This window comes from Vigna radiata, chromosome 7 (assembly GCF_000741045.1).
Source record: "Vigna radiata var. radiata cultivar VC1973A chromosome 7, Vradiata_ver6, whole genome shotgun sequence".
Taxonomy (NCBI): Eukaryota; Viridiplantae; Streptophyta; class Magnoliopsida; order Fabales; family Fabaceae; genus Vigna; species Vigna radiata.
Genome location: NC_028357.1, coordinates 34,159,596 through 34,180,927, shown reverse-complemented (window position 1 = coordinate 34,180,927; position 21,332 = coordinate 34,159,596). Strand labels below are relative to the sequence as shown.

The 21,332-nt window shown below is 32.2% G+C and overlaps 3 protein-coding genes across 3 annotated transcripts; 1 reads left to right on the top strand and 2 right to left on the bottom strand.

Moving 5' to 3' along the window:
- Positions 1-2,457: 2,457 nt before the first annotated feature.
- On the top strand, positions 2,458-8,329 carry LOC106765439 (kinesin-like protein KIN-14C). Its single transcript, XM_014650062.2, has 17 exons — positions 2,458-2,628; positions 2,732-2,971; positions 3,063-3,207; positions 3,671-3,780; positions 3,863-3,982; positions 4,180-4,383; positions 4,644-4,853; positions 4,972-5,046; positions 5,163-5,309; positions 5,408-5,537; positions 5,653-5,762; positions 6,513-6,674; positions 6,759-6,973; positions 7,266-7,347; positions 7,430-7,534; positions 7,626-7,733; positions 7,913-8,329. Exons 1-17 carry the CDS (start codon positions 2,605-2,607, stop codon positions 8,102-8,104), a joined length of 2,379 nt encoding a protein of 792 aa, XP_014505548.1. The 5' UTR covers positions 2,458-2,604; the 3' UTR covers positions 8,105-8,329.
- Positions 8,330-9,290: 961 nt separating this feature from the next.
- Positions 9,291-13,339, bottom strand: LOC106768973 (sulfite exporter TauE/SafE family protein 2). Its single transcript, XM_014654397.2, has 4 exons — positions 12,367-13,339; positions 10,596-10,730; positions 10,366-10,512; positions 9,291-9,985 (listed from the first exon to the last, which is right to left on the bottom strand). The coding sequence occupies exons 1-4, from the start codon at positions 13,321-13,323 to the stop codon at positions 9,677-9,679; spliced, it is 1,548 nt and encodes a 515-aa protein (XP_014509883.2). The 5' UTR covers positions 13,324-13,339; the 3' UTR covers positions 9,291-9,676.
- A 4,322-nt stretch (positions 13,340-17,661) lies between these two features.
- Positions 17,662-18,474, bottom strand: LOC106766352 (uncharacterized mitochondrial protein AtMg00810-like). Its single transcript, XM_014651085.1, has one exon. It carries the CDS (start codon positions 18,472-18,474, stop codon positions 17,662-17,664), a length of 813 nt encoding a protein of 270 aa, XP_014506571.1.
- Positions 18,475-21,332: the final 2,858 nt, after the last annotated feature.

Genomic DNA, 21,332 nt, shown 5'->3' with positions numbered 1-21,332 from the left:
GACAAAACTCTCGAAGAAGTATGGAGTAGAGTGAAGCCTACTATTGATTACTTTCTATTATTTAGATGTTTGGCTCATATACATATACCAGATCAACACTGATTGAAACTAGATGATAAAAGCAAAAATTGAGTTCTCTTAGGAGTAAAAGATGAATCTAAGGCATGTCGGTTGTTTGATCCTGTCAACAAAAAGGTATTAATCAATAAAGATGTGTTCTTTAAGGAACAAAAAGGTTGGGATTGGAAGCATAGTACAGAAGAATGTCAACATGATATTCTAGAAAGTAGAGATAATGAAGAATATGTGAGTGATTCTGAAGAACAGGTTGAATGAAACATTGTGGAAAGTACTAGTACTTAAGAAACCAAAGATCAAAATGAAGATGCGAAGAACAATTTTGTAGGTATTGATACTTATCCTAATAATTCTCATATTATTAATTATGAGACTTCAGGGAGGGCTAGAAGTAAAGGCAATTGGATTCAAATGGATCTTTAAAACCAAATTTAAAGAAACTGGAGAAATAGGCAAGTTCAAAGCTAGGCTAGTAAATAAAGGGTATGTACAATAATATGGAGTGGATTACATAGAGGTATTTTCTCCCATGGCCAAACTTGACACAATTAGCTTAAGACTTGCTATAGCAGCAGAATATGGTTGGAATGTGTTTTAGCTAGATGTGAAGAGTACATTTCTTCATGGTGAACTTAAGAAGGAGATTTATGTGCAACAACGAAATGGATTTTGTGAAAATGGGTGAAGAAGAGAAAGTTTACAAAAAGATAGAGGCTTATTTTGTTCGAAATGAATTTGATATATGTCTTTATGAACATAGTGCTTACAAATCAAAGGAGAGAGGTAAAATTTTTATTTTAAGTCTTTATGTGGATGGCTTGATATATATTGAAAATGATGAGAGTATGTATGATGAGTTTAAAAGATCTAAAATGACAGAATTTGATATATCAGATTTAGGAAAAATGAGGTACTTCCATAGTGTTGAAGTCATATAGAATTCAAGTGGAATCTTTCTATATAAGAAGAAATATGCTCAAGAAGTGTTGTTATGGTTTGACATGGAAAATTGTAATGCAATTAAGAATCTAAAAATGTCGGGCACAAGATTGTCAAATATGATGCATGAACCAAGGTTGATGCAACTTTGTTCATACAAGTAGTTGGTAGTCTTATATATTTGATTGTAACTCAGCCACATTTAATGTAGATTTATGTTCAAGCCCACTGAGTCTCATTGGTGTGCAACAAAAAGAATATTAAGGTGTTTGAAGGGAACAACTAAAGTAGGCATCCATTATAAAAAGGGGGAAAATGCAAAGATTATAACATACTCTGACAATGACTTTGTTGGGGATACAAATGATCGAACGAGTACTTCTCGATCTGTATTTTAATTTGGCTCTAGAGCAATCTCATGGTCTTCAAAGAAATAATCAGTAGTCACATTATCTACCACAGAAGCTATGTATATTGTTGTTGTCTCTTATACTTGCCAATGTATTTGAATTCAAAGGGTGTTGGAGAAGATGGTTTTTGAATAACAAAATAACACATTGGGTCTATATGACAACAATTCAAAATGTTTCATGAGAGAAACAAACAAATAGACATTAAATTTTATTTTTTTAAGAGACTTAGTAAAAAAATGAACTACCAAGTTGTTGCAGCTTACAGAGAAGTTGCTGATATAATAATCAAGCTACTCAAGTTAGAATAATTCTCAAAGTTGTAGATAATATTAGGCATGTTAGAAGTTTAAGAGATAAACTAAATGCTGTTCCATATAATTTAAAAGAGTGGATATTAGTTTTGTCTTATAATTTTCTATTTAAATAATATGATGTTGAGGAAACTATCCACAACTTTAGAGATGCAGTTAATAGGTACAAAATCTTGTAAAACTATAAAGCATTACGGTATTTTATTTGAATTAAACAAAATGAGATTTTCACAAAACAGAAAATATTTTATTTTTGTATTGACAAAAACTTTTTTTAACATAAACGAGATTATTTGATTATTCTATTTTTAAAAAAATTAAAATGTTAAGAAAATATTATAGTTCTAAAGATATTAATGTTTTATTCATTTATTTACTAAATTTTGAGATAATCATTTGTATATAATAATACACATATGTTATTAGAAAAATAAACTAAAATTGATGTACTGATCCCATAAAAAAAATGATAACTTATCTATTTTAAAATAATAAAATTGAGTTTAAAATAAACAAGGTATACAAGTAAAGAAAGGAAAATTTTTAAAATAATAAATTTAATAAATTGACAACTTTACTATGTTAGGACTTTTAAAATAATAAGCACTAAGTAGTAAAAGAAAAAAATTATTTATTTTCTATTTTTTACTTTTATAGTTGTAAAGAAGGAATGTGACCGTTGGTTTCAAAATTTATATTAAAATTTGAAAACAAGAGAAAAGAAGATCGAACGTACTTGGCCGCGAGATCAAATTCAAAATTCACGCTCCACGCACTTGTCTCCCTCTCTCTCTCTCTCTGAACCCTAAACTACCACTTCACTTCAATTTCTCTCTTCGAATCCTCCATTTCCCACGCCTCACATGGCTTCCCGCAATCCCAGCAATGTAAGTAAAGCCTTTTGTTCTTCTCACTCCAATCTTTATTTCGTTTTCTGTCAATCTATATCTTGTTGTTTTTCCCTCTAGACAACGTTGTTTTCCCTTTCAGAAAAGGGTGGGCCCCGAAGAAGCTTCTCTTGACAAGCGTCGCAGGGGCACCGGAGCTGAGAAAATGGAGCGACAGGGCGGTCCGGCTGCTGCTGGGAGGCCTAGAACGCCGTTTTCCGTTGTCACAAATCGCTCAGACCTTAACACGACGAGTGATGTCACCGATGCGGTTGATTTCACGAAGGAGGAGGTGGAGGCTTTGCTGAATGAAAAGAAGAAGGGAAATACCTATGATAGTAAGGTTTGTTTTGTGATGTTCTTGATTTAATCAATTAGTCAATATTTGTTTTCTTCCTTTTTGTTTTTGATTGCTTTTGTGGTTTGTTTGGCAGAAAAAGATGGAGCAGATGACGGATCTCATTAAGCGCCTTAAGGCCTGCGTTCGCTGGTATAAAAGGATAGAAGAAGGGTATGTTCAAGAAAAGGAAAAGCTTCAGTCTGAGCTAGAGGCTTCTGAGAAGAAGTGCAGTGATACTAGTATGTTTTATCTCTACGGAATTTTTTTAGAATAAGTTGAGTGGATATGCTGATATACTATTGAAAATTTCTTAAAATTCTGTTTAGAAGCATGATAGCTACTATTTGTGTTGGGCGGGAGAAGGACTTTGTATATTTTTGTATCGCTTGCTGTGTGGCTAGAAGTAGGTACGGATTTAGGTGAAATAGTGTACACATAAGTGACATTCGTTCTTCAATATACAGTGAAATAGTTATCGAGTTATTGTAATTATTTGGTGATGTATTTAGGTTGTTGAGGGTTTATATATTTTGTTTTAATTTGTTCTATTTGAAAGCCCTGGTGACTTTTATTTTAAATTTTCGTTGGTTGACTCTATATTCCCTTGATGCCCAGATAGAATTCATTATCTTTGGTTATCAGATAAGAAAATTCAAATGGAAAGTAAAATTATTTTATAACCATACATTGCTGTTTTCTCAGAGACTGAGATGAAGAATAAGATTGATGAGTTGGAGGAGACTCTATCTGATTCGAGGAGGAAAATTTCTTGTCTAGAAGAGAGAATTGTGAAGGAAGAATCAGATAAATTGGTATGCTATCTTTGTAGTGGAATATCTCAAGAGAGTTTACTTTATTTCCCAATGACCTCTTTTTTTGTGGCTTCAAATCCAGGAAGCGATTAATTCTTATGGTAAAGAAAAGGAAGTCAGAACTAAAGCTGAGAAAGTACGGGATGAGAAGTCAGCTGAGCTTGAGAAAGTTCGGGATGAGAAATCAATTGCCGAGAAGAAGGTGATTTAATGCTATATTCTGTATAATATTGTTATTTGTAAAATAATGGACTACTGAACTTTACCCCCGAGTTATTCAAAATTGTTGCCCTCTTGGGTAAATTCTGCACTAAAAAGATGTTCATGTTTTCTGCTATTTGAATCCTACATATTCCCTCCCTCATTAACTGTTCATTTTGAAACTATTGAGTTTTGCAGGCCATTTTAAATGAAGATTTGTACAACCGATCACAGGAGTATAATATGAGCTTGCAGCAGTACAATAGTCGTCTTCAGTTTGATCTTGAAACAGTTAATGAGGCCCTTAAACGGAATGAAACTGAGAAAGCAGCCATTGTTGAGAGCCTTAGCAATTTAAGAGGACACAATAAGGCATTGCAGGATCAGTTGGTATCTCTTAAAGTAAGTTGTATCTCTATTTCTTTTCTCTAGTTCTACGTGTTGTATGAATTTTTGCCACTAATTTTAATAAATATTTAAAATCATGAATTATTATGTGAACACTGTGATAATTATTTTGCTAAATTGGTTGCGAAATGGAAGTGATTAACTCATAAGGAAACTTGTTGTGAAGAACCTATTGCATTTTATTGGTATTGTTAGCCGCTCTTCCTTTAATGTTTGTTGCCTCTGTTCTTAAATTTTTTTAATCTATTTTTCAGGTTTCACAGGACGAGACTATGAAGCAGAAAGAAATTTTAGCAAATGAGCTCAAATGTGTTCGTGAGGAGTTAAAGCAAGTTAGAGATGACCGTGACCGTCAGTTGGAGCAAGTACATGCCCTATCGGGAGAAATAGCGAGGCACAAAGAATATACAGGGAAAACATGTACACAATTGGATACGTTGATGATTAAAACAAATGCTCTTGAGGTTTGTTGTTTTCATTGATAGGTTCTTTTGTTCACTTTTATATACTTTGTTATTTTATTTCATTAATAATGTACTTCTGTGTGTAATGGATTTATGTTATGGTGGGATGTATTCATAGGAAACTTGTTCATCTCAAAAGGATCAAATACACATACTGCAGCAGCAGTTGTTTGCGGAAAGAGAGAAGTTAAAGGTAATTTAGTGGTTTATTCTTGGCATGGAAAAGGTTCTTATCATATAATTTTCGTGCAGTGTGCTTTAATGTTTCTGACAACTTGACCTGAAACACCTTTATTTTCTTTCTGTTAGACTGCTGATCTATCAGCTTCTGAAACAAGAACAATGTTTGACGAGCAGAAGAGGATTATACAGGGGCTACAGGATCGTTTGGCAGATAAAGAATTTCAAGTAGTAGAAGGAGAGAAGTTAAGAAAAAAACTGCATAACACTATTTTGGTAGGTATTGTTTGCTTTTCGTATATATATTTTATTTAATTTTTATAATGTAAATCTCCACTTATAGGTCAATGATATTCAATTACTTTCTATTTCAGGAACTAAAAGGAAATATTCGTGTTTTTTGCCGTGTACGGCCACTCCTACCGGATGACAGTGCGGACACAGTTGTTTCATTCCCTACTTCAACAGAAGCGCTTGGTCGGGGGATTGAATTGGTGCAAAGCGGTACATATACAAACATTTTTGTGACTCTGCAGCTTTTGTACTTTATGATTTACGTGTTTAGTGTAGTAGACGTGCTTTGACAAGCATCAAAATTCCACCCATTAATGTTGAGCAGGGCAGAAGTACAATTTCACATTTGACAAGGTGTTCAATCACGAGGCTTCTCAGCAGGACGTTTTTGTAGAGATATCACAGCTGGTACAAAGTGCACTTGATGGCTACAAGGTAATTTCTAGTTCAGAATTTGTCTGACAGATCACAGTTCGCAGGAAATAATTATCAAAACGGTTAGCAAGAAAAAGGAAATATGGACAAGAAAACAAAAAAGAAAGTAACGTACCCCAGTGCATATGTTTGGGATAATGATTTTCAATTTTTAAAATACCATGGATGATTTCTTGAATTTGCACAATCATACGAAATTTCTTGGGTACAGTGGTGGTAAAACCAAAAAGTTAAATGATTATATTAATTGGGATACTGTTTTTGTTTGTTTAAATAAAACACTGCTTGTGGGATAAGATTAATATTGTTATTATTATTGTTTGTAGTATATGATTATCTGTTTTTTGCCCTTCGTAGGAAATAATCACTAATTAGTGATTACTGAGGTTGTTGTTAAGTTAGTACTGTCCTCTTTATCTCTGTATCTTCCTTGAGTATGCTATCTCTGTATCTTCCTTGAGTATGCTATCAACGCTTGAAGTACACATTCTTTAAATTTGTTATTTATTATGAACTCTAGCCTTGTATTTTGTTCAAATATACTAAGGTGGCTGAAGACAATTCAGTTGTGTTTATTTCTTGAAAAGTTGTCTCAGCCGTGAGATGCAGAATAGAGGTGGAATGGATTATATACCATTTTTAATATGCTTTTAAATAGAGACTAATCTTTTTCGTCCATATTTTTTCTTTTATTTGTGTATTTGGGTCTAAGCCGTGCTTGACACAGAGGGGCATGCTTTGCTATGACAGGTTTGCATCTTTGCATACGGACAGACGGGCTCAGGTAAAACCTATACTATGATGGGTAGGCCTGATGAGCCAGATCTGAAAGGGTTGATACCCCGTTCTTTAGAACAGATATTTCAGACTAGCCAGTCTCTAAAAGACCAAGGGTGGAGGTACACAATGCAGGTTAGTATACCGCATCCTGATTTTCGAATTTCATGTGGCCACATCTACTTATGGAAACTGAAAAATTTAATTGAACCATTCCAGGCATCAATACTGGAAATATATAATGAGACCATCAGGGATTTGTTATTAACAAATCGGTCAAGTGATCACGCACGAACGGAAAATAGTGCCTCCAGCAAGCAGTACACTATCAAACATGATGCAAATGGAAACACACATGTTTCGGACCTCACAATAAAGGATGTTTGTAGCGCAGATGAGATTTCGTCCCTCCTACGACAGGCAGCACAAAGCAGGTATACGGTCTTATATATTTTGATCATGAAAATGATGTTTGAAAGGTTCTTTGAATAAGCTTTCTCGATAAATGTGTGCAAAGTCTGAATGTTTTCTTCCCTATGAATTTTAAATGACTTGTTATTCCTTTTCAACTAATCAGTTGAAGCTGCTAAGTTTCTGTTTATTAATAATGTGTATTCGATTCAGTTAGAAAATCTAATAATGTGCTCCTGTTATTAATCCATGTATAATTGGATCATATTCATAAACAAAGAAAATTAGAAATTATGGCACTCGTGTCTTTTTCAGGTCAGTGGGAAGAACACAAATGAATGAACAGTCATCCAGAAGCCATTTTGTCTTTACACTGCGTATAAGTGGGAAAAACGAGGTATGCTTTCTTAATATATATTTTGTTTTTGTTCTTTTGTCCTGCTGACATTATTTCCTGATGCACTTTCTCTATTTTATAGAACACTGAACAACAAGTCCAAGGTGTCTTAAACCTGATCGATCTTGCTGGAAGTGAAAGACTCTCAAGGAGTGGGGCAACTGGAGACCGGTTGAAGGAAACTCAGGTATCCATTGATTTGCATTGCTATTAACTTGGATAGCATGCCAGCAATTCTACTTTGTGATAACAGCGTTTTTATTAACTGTTACGTTCAGGCTATCAACAAAAGTCTATCGAGTTTGAGCGATGTCATATTTGCCTTGGGAGGAAAGAAAGAAGATCATGTTCCTTTTAGGAATTCAAAGCTGACGTATCTTCTCCAGGTTTGTTAAACCTGTTAAAAATGTTCATTATTGATGAATTGATGAGGTTGTTATCATATTCAAATTAAAGAGTGAAAACTTAAGTATGATCAACTTTATATGTTGATAAAAGAAGATCTTAGTTTAAAATTGCTTTGTTCTTTTTAATGCTCCTTAACCAAGTATTGTATTCATGGCAGCCATGTCTCGGTGGTGACTCTAAAACGTTGATGTTTGTCAACGTCTCACCCGATCAATCTTCTACTGGTGAGTCGCTCTGTTCCCTCCGCTTTGCAGCCAGAGTTAATGCCTGCGAAATTGGGATTCCAAGGCGTCAGACTCAAACATCATTATCATCACGCTCCTCAGAATCCCGTTTGAGCTATGGTTAACAGAAGGTCTCATCCATGACTAAATTTAATTGTTTATTTTCCCCTGCTTTTAGCGGCGGAATGAAGAAAATATATATATTCTTTTTTGCTGCTATGATAATTGTACGAGTGTAAAATTTAGAGAATCTAACTTCTGTGTAAATTGGTTGTAGAGGCTTGGCTTTAGCCTCCAATAATTTGTGTACCATTCAGATGTGACATGAGATAGTTCTCAATTTGGCTTTAGCATTTGTTATTCTAATGATTCATGCTCTCAAAGCGTTCTTTGTCCTCAAAAGCTCTTCCCAGAACGTTAACAACTTCGTTTTGGAATCATTTTAGAAGACTTTTCTTCTATAAGATGAGAACGCAACAGAACACTTGAGCAATTTTGTTTGTCGCGTGTATCATTTATGTGCAGGGTTTATACAAATCCTTCACCTATTCTAATCTAATAAAAGAATCTTGGGCGGGTTGAATATAATTTCTTCCTTTTTATTAAATTCAATAATAATTTTTTTAACATTTTTTTTCTTTGAATTTAAATTTTGAACCATTATTTTTAGACTTTTTAAACAAGACTTTACGTTAAAAAAAATCAAAATTTAATATTTTACAAATATACTTTTGGTAAATAAAATTAAGATAATTTGAATAATAGTTATATTATTATTATTTTATTAATATGTTAAAATTTTAGTCAAATCAAATCTTGGGTTAGACATTGTTATTGAGATTGAATCAGTTCAGTGTCAATAAATCATGAATTTAATTTATTTGGGTTGAATTAGTTCAAATTAAGTAATTGGAGCGATTATTTCATATAAATTTATCGATGTAAATTTTACAGATAAATAACACTATAATAAGATTTATATTTAAAAATACTTTTTAGCTTCTATGAATGATATTTTTAATCTTTTTTAATTCATAAGTTAGATAACATAAATTAGAGATTAAAAGATATTGCTCAAACATATTATTATTTAACTCAAAGTAAGGAAATGGGTGTAAATTAAGTGTAATTTTTTTAGTAAGTAGTAATTTTAACATTGAGGACCGTAAAAAGTAAATTACTACAAAACGCATATAACTTAGTGCCTCTCTTAGGTTTATATACACAAATGTGGGTAAACACAAGTGATTAAAAATTTAGTTAATTCTTTAGATACATCTTTCACTTTTTTATAATTCCAGTAAGAGAACATTGAAAATTGAAAGCGTAGATCTTCAATTTCATCAATTTTCTTACGTTTTGGTGTTCTAATTCTTTAAAGGAACTGTATTTTGTCCTTGTAACATCAAAACCTTGTCATGGATATGTGCAGGGTCTTCAATCCTTTCTTCAACAACACTTGTTAGGTTCTTATTTGTGACAGAATATGTAAAGAGAATTTCTTTCAACAATGATGACAACTTTTATCTATGTGTTTTTCTGGGAAGTTGTCACATGTTCTTCATCCAAAAATATCAAATCATCAAAAAATGCTAGTCTTCCTTAGTAAAGTGTCTTACTGCATTAATAGGAAAGGTCAAAAAATTGTAGCTGATTCAGTGACAGAGTGAGATACTGATAGAACAAAATTGGTTTTTTCAACATGGTAGTTTGAATCCCATGTATCTCCCTGATACATAGTCTTTCCAAGTTCGAATCATTCCAAAGCTAGTCATTAGAACAACACTTAAAGTCATCACTATGCTAACCGAAAATACTATTATGGATGGTCTTCCATAGCTTTGAATTGCTCTCTGCACCACCAACAACCCAATAAGTGATGCAACAAAGCATATTATGGCCAACATTAGGGCAGTCTCTATGTGATCCATGCCCAACAATAGGTACTGCAATGCTGACATGGTAGATGAGAAGAAAACCATGAAAGAACATGTTGCCGCTGTCACCTATACAACAAAATAATTCCTAATGTTAATCATCATGATATGTTCCTTCTGGTATGAAATATAAGAAAAAAACGATTAATGTTTGTTCAAATATCGACTAATTTTCATCTTATTTAAGAAAATCATCTCAAAATACTCTTTATTCAGATCATTTTTGTTTTCTGATTAGTCTTCTGGTTCTTGGGATATCAACCAGAAGACAAGACCTTTAAATGGGACAAGTTTTCATAAATTTGAACTTTTCCATAGAAGGGTAGTTAAGAAATGATAAGATTGAGAAAATTAAAAAAAGTATGACATTTTTAATCAATATGTATTGTGTTTATTATGTTGAAGATATAAGGAAATACATCTTATGTTCATATGTTCATGGAGCTAACCTCAGGAGCTATTCCAACATGCAGAAGAAGTGGACTTATCAGCATTCCACCTCCAATTCCAAAGACACCACCCAATATCCCTGCTAGCAATGCCATTATTGGAAATATAAGCTTGTTTGAGGGTCCTCTTGAGGATAGGCATGGGTCCTGCATCCAATTTGACTGAATGAGGTTGTAACTTTAAGCAACATTCAAGAATTAGTTTTCAGTGTATGATGTTTTTTAAAAACCTCGGGCATGAGATTTTCATCTTGATGGCTATCTTTTCTGTACACAATCCACGCAGTGAAAAACATGGCAAGAGGGAGTTGAGCTGATGAAAGAATCCAGTATCCCACACCACATGGCTCCATTGGAATGATACTCTATTGTTTCAGCAATTTCATCACAAGTTCAGTCATCAAATGCATAATATAGTGACATCTCCAAACTAAAGGAATTAATATCACTTTACAAAAAGTACATATAACAGCTATAATAGAATGAAAAGACTTAATCACAACAAAAGATAGAAAAAATAGACAACATAATTATGAGGATTTTGTTTTTCTCTCAATTTTTGCTTTTAAAATCTATTTAATTATATGTTACTTAGCATCAATTTCTCATCTAAAGTTTACTAAATTTTGAAGACGGTTTCCAAAACTATTTTAAAATGAAAAACAGAAAGTAGATAAGATGTTTTCATCATTTTTAACTTCTTCCTCAATTCTACACTATCCTCTATTAGTATACCTAATGCATGGTGAAATGTTATTAGAATGGTTAGATACTGAGAATGATAACTTAAAACTATTAGAATGGTGCAATGGAATGTGCCTGGCTATTTAAAACGAAGAAAAAGTCCTCAAAGAATTCCAGATGAGAATGTATGAAACATGTCCACTATATCCTAATAATGCAAAATATGCAGTTGGGTAACAAAGAAGGATGCAAAGAATGAAAATCATTTGTGGAAACCAAGTCTGGCAGCTTTGACAGCTTATGAACACTGGTTCAAAGCCAATTCTGCCTTCCTTGGGTGCTAATGCAGAATATGCACATGCAATGAGTATAACAAGTTTAATATGATAAGAATGAATGAAAGATGCCATCTGAACACGTATAGTATGTGCAGAACTATAAGTCACAGATGGAAACCACGTTTTACAGTTTAACAACACTGGTACACATGTCAGGATTTTTGAATGCTGATACGGTATGCTATACTGGTTGCTAGATGCAAACTAAGGAGATGAAGTACAGATGCAATGGTTCAAACAAGTCTACAATATTATGATAACACTAGAATTGCAATGCAAAATTTAAGCAAGGTTGGTAGCAACTAGCTTGACAACCTAGATTGTATACTGTGACTTCAGATTATATGCGCTAAGATAATCTAACTAATATGCTACTGATGCAAACACAGCCAATGCAATGTAAATTGATCCTAAACATAACAATTGAGCTAAAAGACTTGCAGAACCAAAAATCCCCTATTGGGTAAAATACTAAAACAGAATCAATCTGAACTTGCAAAAACTAGAATCCCAATAATGCACAAATGCCAAATCCAGATTCAGAATTAAACTCGGTAACCAAAGATGTAATTACCTAAACTATACTAACACATCTGTCACTGATCTAACAACTGAAAATTAACTTTGTAAAGTTTACAAGTTCAACTCATGCAATCAGATTCAAGAAAATCAATTCTGAAATAACAATCCAAGATTGAAGAGATTAGTACAAACAGAGTAAACTGTAAAAAAACTGGAATCGTAAATCAAAAACAATTGGATGTAGTAAAGTGCTGTGAAGGATTAAAAGGACAATTGCAAAAATGAATTGTAAATGGGTAGAAACATTATAATCAACAAAGAATAGAAAAAGGGTGCAGCCGGTAAAACTCATTGGAAAACTTGCAGAGTTAAATCATAGTATCTCAAGTAAATTAACCAGGTTTAATGAATATATAAAATCACTACAAGCAAAAAGTAAGGAAGAGAAAAATCTAACCTGTCCATATTTATTGCCACGAAGAAGATAAAGGGAGAAGAAAGTGAACCAGACCAAGAGTAAGACCACCAATTTCAGCCAAGGGATTCTCACCCTGATATTTTCTTCAGGAACCAGAACCTGTTCTTCAACACTTTTCATCTCTTCTTTTTCTTTGTTCACCTGAACTCCCCCTTCCCTTACTTCATTCCCATGTTCTAATAGTCTGTTTTCAAGCCCCTCAAATCCATGCTTTTTCCTCCTTTCTTCTGATTCAATCTTCCAAAACACCACTCCACTGTTGCAGGTCTTTGAGGTAGACCAAGTGAGAAAGACAGCAAACAACATAGTAATCAACCATTCTGGGAATACAAGGTTGCATATAACTCCAACACTCACTCCTAGCAGCATACATGGTTCTGACAAAAGTGCTATGTCATAGTCAATCAATGACTTGCCACCAAATTTAGGGCTTGTGGCACAAAGATTGCACATGACATTTGCAACAGACCCTCCTGTGACCATGAAAGCTGACAAACTTGAAGCTATTTTGAGGTCCAGACCAGCCACAATAGTCAATATGGGAATGAAAAGTCCACCACCACCAATGCCACCAGCACTGGATATAGAAGAAGCAATGAAGCACAACACTCCTGCCAGCACTATAGGACCTGAAAATTGAATCTGAGCTTCTTGGAATCCTTGTGCACCATTTCCCCATTCATATATTTTCTGTAAGAAATGGTTACTGCTAAGGGCATCTAGAATAGTCTGTGCTTGTTCTGCATTACAAGGATTGAAGGAGATGAAGGTGAGAACAAAAAATGCGAGGTTGTGAAAAATCCTCATTCGTTTGAGAATTTGTAGAAAACTGCAAGGTGTTTGAGTGAATAACTGAATGTGCAATGCCTTTATATAAGGATACAGAGAAAATGGTAACAAAGCCTTTTGAAAATAAGCAAAAGCAAATAGAATCATACAAGACAATGCGATGAAAATGTCTCACATAACAAAATTGAGATTCTTTAAGGATTACAGTGACATGTTGAGGCCAATCTTAACAGGGCTGTTGGATTCTTTACTGTTGTAACTTAATTTCGTTAAGATATGTTTTTATTATCTATAATAATTCGTAACACATTTTGTATTTTTATTTTATTTTTAATCATATTTCAAAATTAAAGAAACTATAAATAAATTATTTAAGCACTAAAAGTAAATACACACTTAAATATTACAATCCATTACACATTACTCACATATATTTTCTATGGTAATATATTATAAATCAACTATTTTGAAATAATGATTAAGTTAATCTTTATAATAATTATTTTGAAACCTATATTTTCTATAATTTCTGATAAAATAGCAATGGATAAATTCTTTCTTTTGAAGATTTGGTAAAAAAAAATTATTAAAATTTTTAGATTGTCTGATAATAGATATTGTTTGATGGTTCATGTATATCTATTTAGATTAATGTATATCTGTCTTCCAGAATGTTTGATGGTATCAAAACATTCTTCTTGGATTTGTATCATTTAAAGAGTCCCCTTACATCACATTTCAGATTCAATAATACAAATATTGTTTAAGTGTGATTTACGAAATTTAATTATGACAATTATGTTTTAGAAATATAGTTTGCATTACCAGTTTTATTTAACTTAAAGTTGTAAGTTTAACTAATAACAGATTAACTAAGTGATAATTCACTGAAAAAAAGAAAGTTTGTATTGCATTTGTTTTTATAATCAATATTTATTTTAGATGTAGATTAAAATTTGAACAATACTTATTTCTTGTTCAGTTATTTATTAACCTTTGAGTTGTTTCCTTTTATGGATTATTCTATTATTATTTCTTCCTTTATGAGGTAATCGGTTTATAGTAAATTATTTGAAGTATTCCATAATATTAAATATCAAGTGAGTTACCTTATAATTTATAAGTTAACTCATAACAACAACAAAAAATTATTTTTTTGGTATAAGGTTGAAGTTCCTTACTCAAAGCATTTCAGGTTGTTTTGAAGACCAGGTAGATGTTCTAATCATTCTCCATTTTCCAAGTTACATATTCGTTCTCCCTCCTCCTTGTCCAAGTCGTGTAGGTGGGTACCTATCAAAAGTACTCTGACGTTCAAGTTAATAATATAACGAATGGTTGACTCAACAAGTAATGCATATATTATGCATCGTGATGCTAAAATCATTTTAGACCTTTATTTATATTAGTTGTGATGAGCCTTTACCTTTCGTTGATCTAATGACGGTCCAATCTGGAAAGAAGTCCTAAGAAAACATCCTGATTGATTGGACAGACTTAAAAGAACAACATGAGAGAACGTCTTAAAAAGATGACCTTGATAGATAATACATAGTGATAACTGTGAACCATACTGTATAGATATAATTCAGGGAAATAGAAAACTATTGTAACAGTTGTTTGTATAATCAATATTTATTTTAGATGTAGAATTTGTCAAATACATGAATTGAGCAATAATGAATTATTGTCTATTTCTTTGTTAAACTTTGAGTTGTTTCCTTTTATTGATTACTCTATTATCGTTTCTTCCTTTATGGGTAATCGGTTTATGGTGAATATATTTGAAGTATTTCACAATATTAAAAATTATAAGTGAGTTACATTTATATCTAAAGTACATTTTGACTTCACAGAAAAATAAAAAGTAAAAAGAAAATCTAAGTGACAGTAGAAGTGCAAAATAGAAGTAAAGACAAATAGAAGAGAATCTAAGAGTGAGAGTAGAAGACAAAGAAAGTGACAACTGGGAGACAAATAATTAGATAAAGATGAAGAGCTAATTAATAAAAGAAAGCAAATGATAAGAGAGAAGAAAAGTTCAAAGTATACTACTAATTTTTTTATAATTTAATGTATATATTCACTTATATTAGACTTTATTTTCTTTATCATCTTCGATCATCAACTATATATACTATTTCTTTTACAATTTCCGATAACATTCTAAGAAACAACGCATATAATGATTTTTAATGGAATGTATCTTAATAAAAAAAAGTTTAATTTACCTTCAGAATAAAACTTTAATTTTTCTTTGACATTATGATAAGTTCAGTTATTAAATTTGTATTAAAATCATTTTTATCCTATTCTAACAAAATAAATTTATTGTTTACTAAATTTATCATGTGATTCTTTATTAGACTATTATTGAATAATTAATTTATAGTCTCAAATTTGAAATATATATATATATATATATATATATATATATATATATATATATATATATATATATATATATAAACATAATTATCTTTTTGAAATCTTCCATTAATTACAAATATAAAGCGAGTTTACTTATAAATTAGATTTTAAGAGTTGTATTAAAATTTAAAGTTTATTTATCAAGATTTTTTGTTATATAATGTGATGATAAAAATATATTTAAAAGAGGGGAAGTATATATAAATTAAAATTTTACAAAATTAATAACAAGTAATAGTTATAGAAGTTTAAAATGCATTAAGTGGGGATTTTTCATTTTGGATTTATAATATATATAGGTGTATACAAAAGTAACATTAAACATGTTTTTGTAAATAATTTTACTTATTAAGTACACAATAATTTTTGTGTTTTCTATCAAAATATCCATTTCTTTTTAATTTACTTTATCAAGTCTTGAGGAGAGTTGTTTATAAAAGTCCATTAAAGTTAAAATAATGTTATTAAAAATAGTTATTGCAAGAGAATAACTAATTAAATGATTTTATGTTGCGAAGGGGGTTGTGTGAAAGAACACACAAAAAAGAGAAAAGAAATACATAGTAGTTATAGAAGGGATTGGTAGAAGAGAACTTAAAAAACTATTGAAAAAAAAGGAGATAAAACACTTAGGTGAATACTTTAGAGTATTACGGCATTTGGATTTGGAAATTAAAAAATATATTAATATGTTTAATTCATTCATTATTAAAGGAATGAGATATTAACATAAGAATATCATATTTATGCAAGAATATTAAATCTTTATGTGAGATATCAAACTTAAGAATTGAGGGCATAGATATAGAATGGTAAATTCAAATTTCAATTAAGATAGACTTTATTATCATAATGAAATAGTAGAATTAAACATAATTTAATCACATTAAATCGATTCGATAAAAAAATATGTGTCCTATACTTATATGTTTTAAATGAAATTTTATCTTTATTTGATAAAAAAATACTTAAAATATTAAGCATATACATGCATTTAACTATTAATTTAAAAAGTTATAACTTTAAAGTAACTACCCTATTAATTTAGAAACACTTTATGGAAATTAGGATATGCTCAATGCCTACCACTAGTGACGGACTTTAGAAGACTTATAGAAACCTATGGCCTCCAATATTTATTTTATATGTAAAGTATAATATTAATAAAAGATTTTTTTTTTAATTTTAGTATATTTTATATATTTGGTCCTTCTAAATTTTTTAATATCTATTTTGACATTTAAAAATATTTTTGGAAAAAATCTACCACTACCTATCATAAATCTTGTTTCTTTTCTTCTTTATTGATTTCTTCTTGAAATGAATTTTAACCTCTTTTCAAACTATAGTAAATAAATCACACTTAATAAATTTTTGTAAGATATTTTAATATATTACACGTCCATTATTATTTACTTTTGTTTTCAATTATACCTTTTCTATTTGTTTTTATTGTGAATGGCAACTTTATATCCATTTATAACATTTACCTTTATTTAAAGTCTTCTTCTTTGTGTTGATAAATTCAACCCATATCAACATATTGAAAAGAAATTATGAAATAACGTTATAATATATATAAAGAACGTATATCACATTTTATATTTATTATATAATATTTTAAAAATCATTATTAGGATACTAAATGCAAATTATAGTATCCAAAAATTTTGCAAAAAAAACATCAAAATGAAATCCAACAACCAATTTATAAAGAAAGTGGAATAGATATGGAAAATCAAAACTCAAATTAACTTAACATATTTGAAGGTAGGGTCAATGCTCATAGAAGAACTGCAGCGGAACCTTCTGGGCATTTGTGGAAGCTCATAGTCTCGCATCTGTGTGTGAGTGAATACATCGTGGAAACGCAAGATAATGAAACCTAGATAAAAGAACAAGAAGACAGTAGAGAAGGGTAATGGTGAAAGACACTTTTGTATTATCTAAAAAATATTAAAGGTACAATTACAGAAAAGGTTTATATAAGGGAGAGAGTAAACCGAAAAGAGAAACAAAATGAAAACAGAAAAAGAAACGGTGCACGTGGAGCAATTAATTATAGGCAGAGTCGGAGGTGGTGCTTTTAATAGTTTTCTGACAGCCCCCCTCAAGCTTGGCATAGATGTTCAGAGTGCCAAGCTTGGAATTAATGGTATGGAAGGTGGAAGGAGAAAGAGTCTTCGTCAAAATATCAGCGAGTTGTAAAGTGGTATGGATGGGGAGAAGCTTGATAGTTCCTCGCTGGACTTTTTCGCGAATGAGGTGACAATCTATCTCGATATGTTTGGTTCTTTCGTGGAAGACCTGGTTAATAGCAATTTTGATTGCAGAGTGATTGTCGTAGAAGATGGTAGCAGGTTGAGAGAATGGAAGGCGAAGATCAGTGAGAAGATTGATGAGCCAATGAATTTCACAGGCAGTTTGAGCAAGAGCACGATATTCGGCCTCAGATGAGCTGCGCGAGACAGTTGATTGCTTCTTGGATCTCCATGATATTGGGGAATCACCCAAGTAAACAATGTATCCCGTGGTGGATTTGCGGGAGTCAGGGCAACTAGCCCAATCTAAATCGCTATAAGCTTTTAAGGTGAGAGTATTAATAGCTTTTAAGAAAATACCCTGACCTGGTGTTTGTTTGATGTAGCGCAGAATTCTGAAAGCAACTTGATGATGAAGCTTAGTTGGAGAAGCAACGTGTTGGCTTAAACGATGGACCGCATAGGTGATATCGGGGCAAGTGTTGGTATGATAGATAAGTCTCCCGATTAATCTTTTGAAGGCAGCAAGATCATCAACAGGATCTCCTTGAGAGGAAACTTTGGTTGAGAAGTTCATTGGTGTACTGACAGGAGCAACATCAAGCATTCTTGTTTCGTTGAGAAGATCCAAAGCATACTTGCGCTAGGAAAGATGAATACCTTCATTACTTCGAGCCACCTCAAAACCTAAAAAGTAAGACAAGTAACCAAGATTCTTAATTTTGAAACGATCATTAAGCATGTTAGTAATGTGAGTAATGTCATTAATGTCATTTCCAGTCAATATTATATCATCTACGTAGACAATCATGATTGTAATGTTATCACCATTGTGTTTGGTAAAAAGAGAATGATCACCTGATGTTTGTGTGAAGTCTTGAGAGAGGAGAAAAGAAGATAATTTATCATACCATTGACGACTAGCTTGTTTCAAACCGTAGAGAGATTTGTGGAGGAGGCAAGCTTGGTTAGGACCTGTGGCAGTGACTCCTGGTGGCAATTGCATGTAGACTTCTTCATACAAATCTCCATGCAAGAAGGCATTATTGACATCTAATTGTTTTAGATGCCAGTTTTGAGCAGAGGTAAGAGATAAAATAAGTCGCACACTAGTAAGTTTTACCATAGGTGAAAAAGTGTCAAAATAGTCAATGCCCTCCATTTGGGTGTACCCCTTTGCAACAAGGCGGGCCTTGAATCTATCTATTGTGCCATCAACATTGCGTTTAGTCTTGTAGACCCACTTGCATCCTATAGCCTTTTTATTTGGGGGTAGAGTAGTAATGGTCCAAGTATGGTTCTGTTCCAAAGCAGTAAGCTCTTCCTGCATGGCCGATTGCCAATGTTGATATTGTATGGCTTCTTTGTAGTCTTGTGGATCGGCAAAGCTGTCTAAAGAATAAATAAAAGTTCTATATGTAGTAGATATTTTATCAAATGTTAGAACATGATCAATACGATATTTAGTGTTAGTTCTGCTATAAGAAGAAATTTGAAAGTCTTTTAAATATGCAGGAGGTTTTCTAACTCTAGTGGACCGCCTTGGAGAATGAGTGTCATTCTCAATATTGTTTTCATCATTGTTTTCAAAATCAGAGGAATTATTGGAAGTAACCATTTCATTAGGTTGATCATGATCATAAGACACTTGATTATTATTCAAAGGTAAAGGAACATGCAGATTATCAGCAGTGGTGGAGTTTTTATCAGGAAAGTCGGATTCATAAAAAATAACATTTCTAGATATTTTAATATCATGCTTGTCAAGATCATAAGTGATATAACCTTTGGTAGTAGGATGAATCCCAAGAAAGAGACTAGGTTTGGCACGGGGATCAAGTTTCTTCCTATTAGCTTGAAGAGTGCTCACATAGCATAAGCAACCAAACACTTTAAGTCTACTAATGTCAAAATCTTTTTGATACAACCTGTCATAGGGAGAACTATCTTGCAGAAAAGGTGTAGGCATGATATTAACAAGGAGAGTAGCATAATTTAGAGCATAAGTCCAAAACTGAGTGGAAATATTAGAATGAAAAATTAAAGCTCTAGCAACATTTAGAAGATGTTGATGTTTCCTTTCGGCTATACCATTTTGTTGGGGTGTTTCATTACAGGAGGTTTGATGAACTATGCCTTCAGTCTTATAGTAATCGTGCATATTAAATTCCCTGCCATTGTCAGACCTAATGACCTTTATGGCGGTTTTAAATTGATTTTTAACATATGCAATGAAATGAATGAGATGTTGGCGGGTTTCAGATTTAGTTTTCATTAGATGCACCCAAGTATATCGAGTATGATCATCAATAATGGTTAAAAAATATCTATGAGAGTGTAAAGAAGCAACAGAGCAAGGTCCCCAAATATCAACATGTATAACATCAAAAGGATGCAAGGCATAAGTAGTACTGGAAGGAAAAGGAAGACGTTTTTGTTTGACAGCATGACAAGCATTGCAATTATTAGATCTAGAGTCAATACAGTGGTATTTTTGTTTTAAGATATCTAAACGTCTATCAGACATATGACCCAAGCGACTGTGCCAAAGATTATTACATCTAACTTTACATATTTGATGAATATTTGCATAATTGTTTGAGTGTTGTCTGATGTTGTTGTAGTCACAGAAGATGTATAAACCAGCGTGAGAGTTAACTGAACCAATCTTCTTGTTTGTTGTCGTATCTTGAATAGAACAAACAGTATTAGTAAAGATAAGGCATAAATGATTATGAGCAACCAATTTAGATATAGAGATAAGATTATAACAGAAATCAGGAATAAAAAGAACGTCTTTTAGAATGATCTTATCACATATATGAATAACTCCTTTATGAGTAGCTTTTGCTTTCATGCCATTAGGTAAATTGATAATAATTGGGTTAATCTTTTCATAGGATTGAAAAAGGTTAAGAGAAGAAACAACGTGATCTGTTGCACCAGAATCTAAAATCCAAGAGATACTACCTTCTTCTTTGTGTGAATTGAGACAAAAAATGGTTTTACCTCTAGCAGTGGAGGTAGAGACTATAAAACTAATTTGATTAGTGGATGCAGACCCTGTATCATTGGTGGGTTTGATGAGAGCCATTAAAGCTTGATACTGTTGTTGAGTTAGCCGAACTTCATGATCAGAAGCATCGTCTTGGCTCTCGGTTTTGGTTTCTTGATTTCTGGTCATGAAGCTTTTTCCACTGTGAAGTCTATGACCGGGTGGAAACCCATGCTTTTTGTAGCAAACCTCAATGGTGTGGCCAACTTTACCACAGTGAGAGCAAGTCTTTCGATTGGTATAATTTTTGTTCGTAGGGAAGCTGTTTTTCTTGAAACAAACAGACTCAATGTGCCCATTTTTACCACAATATGAACATGAAACAAGATTAATAGCAGCAACACTTTTTGTTTCTAAAGCATTCAGAAAATTTTTATTCATAACTTGTCTTTCTTGTTGTACAACGTATG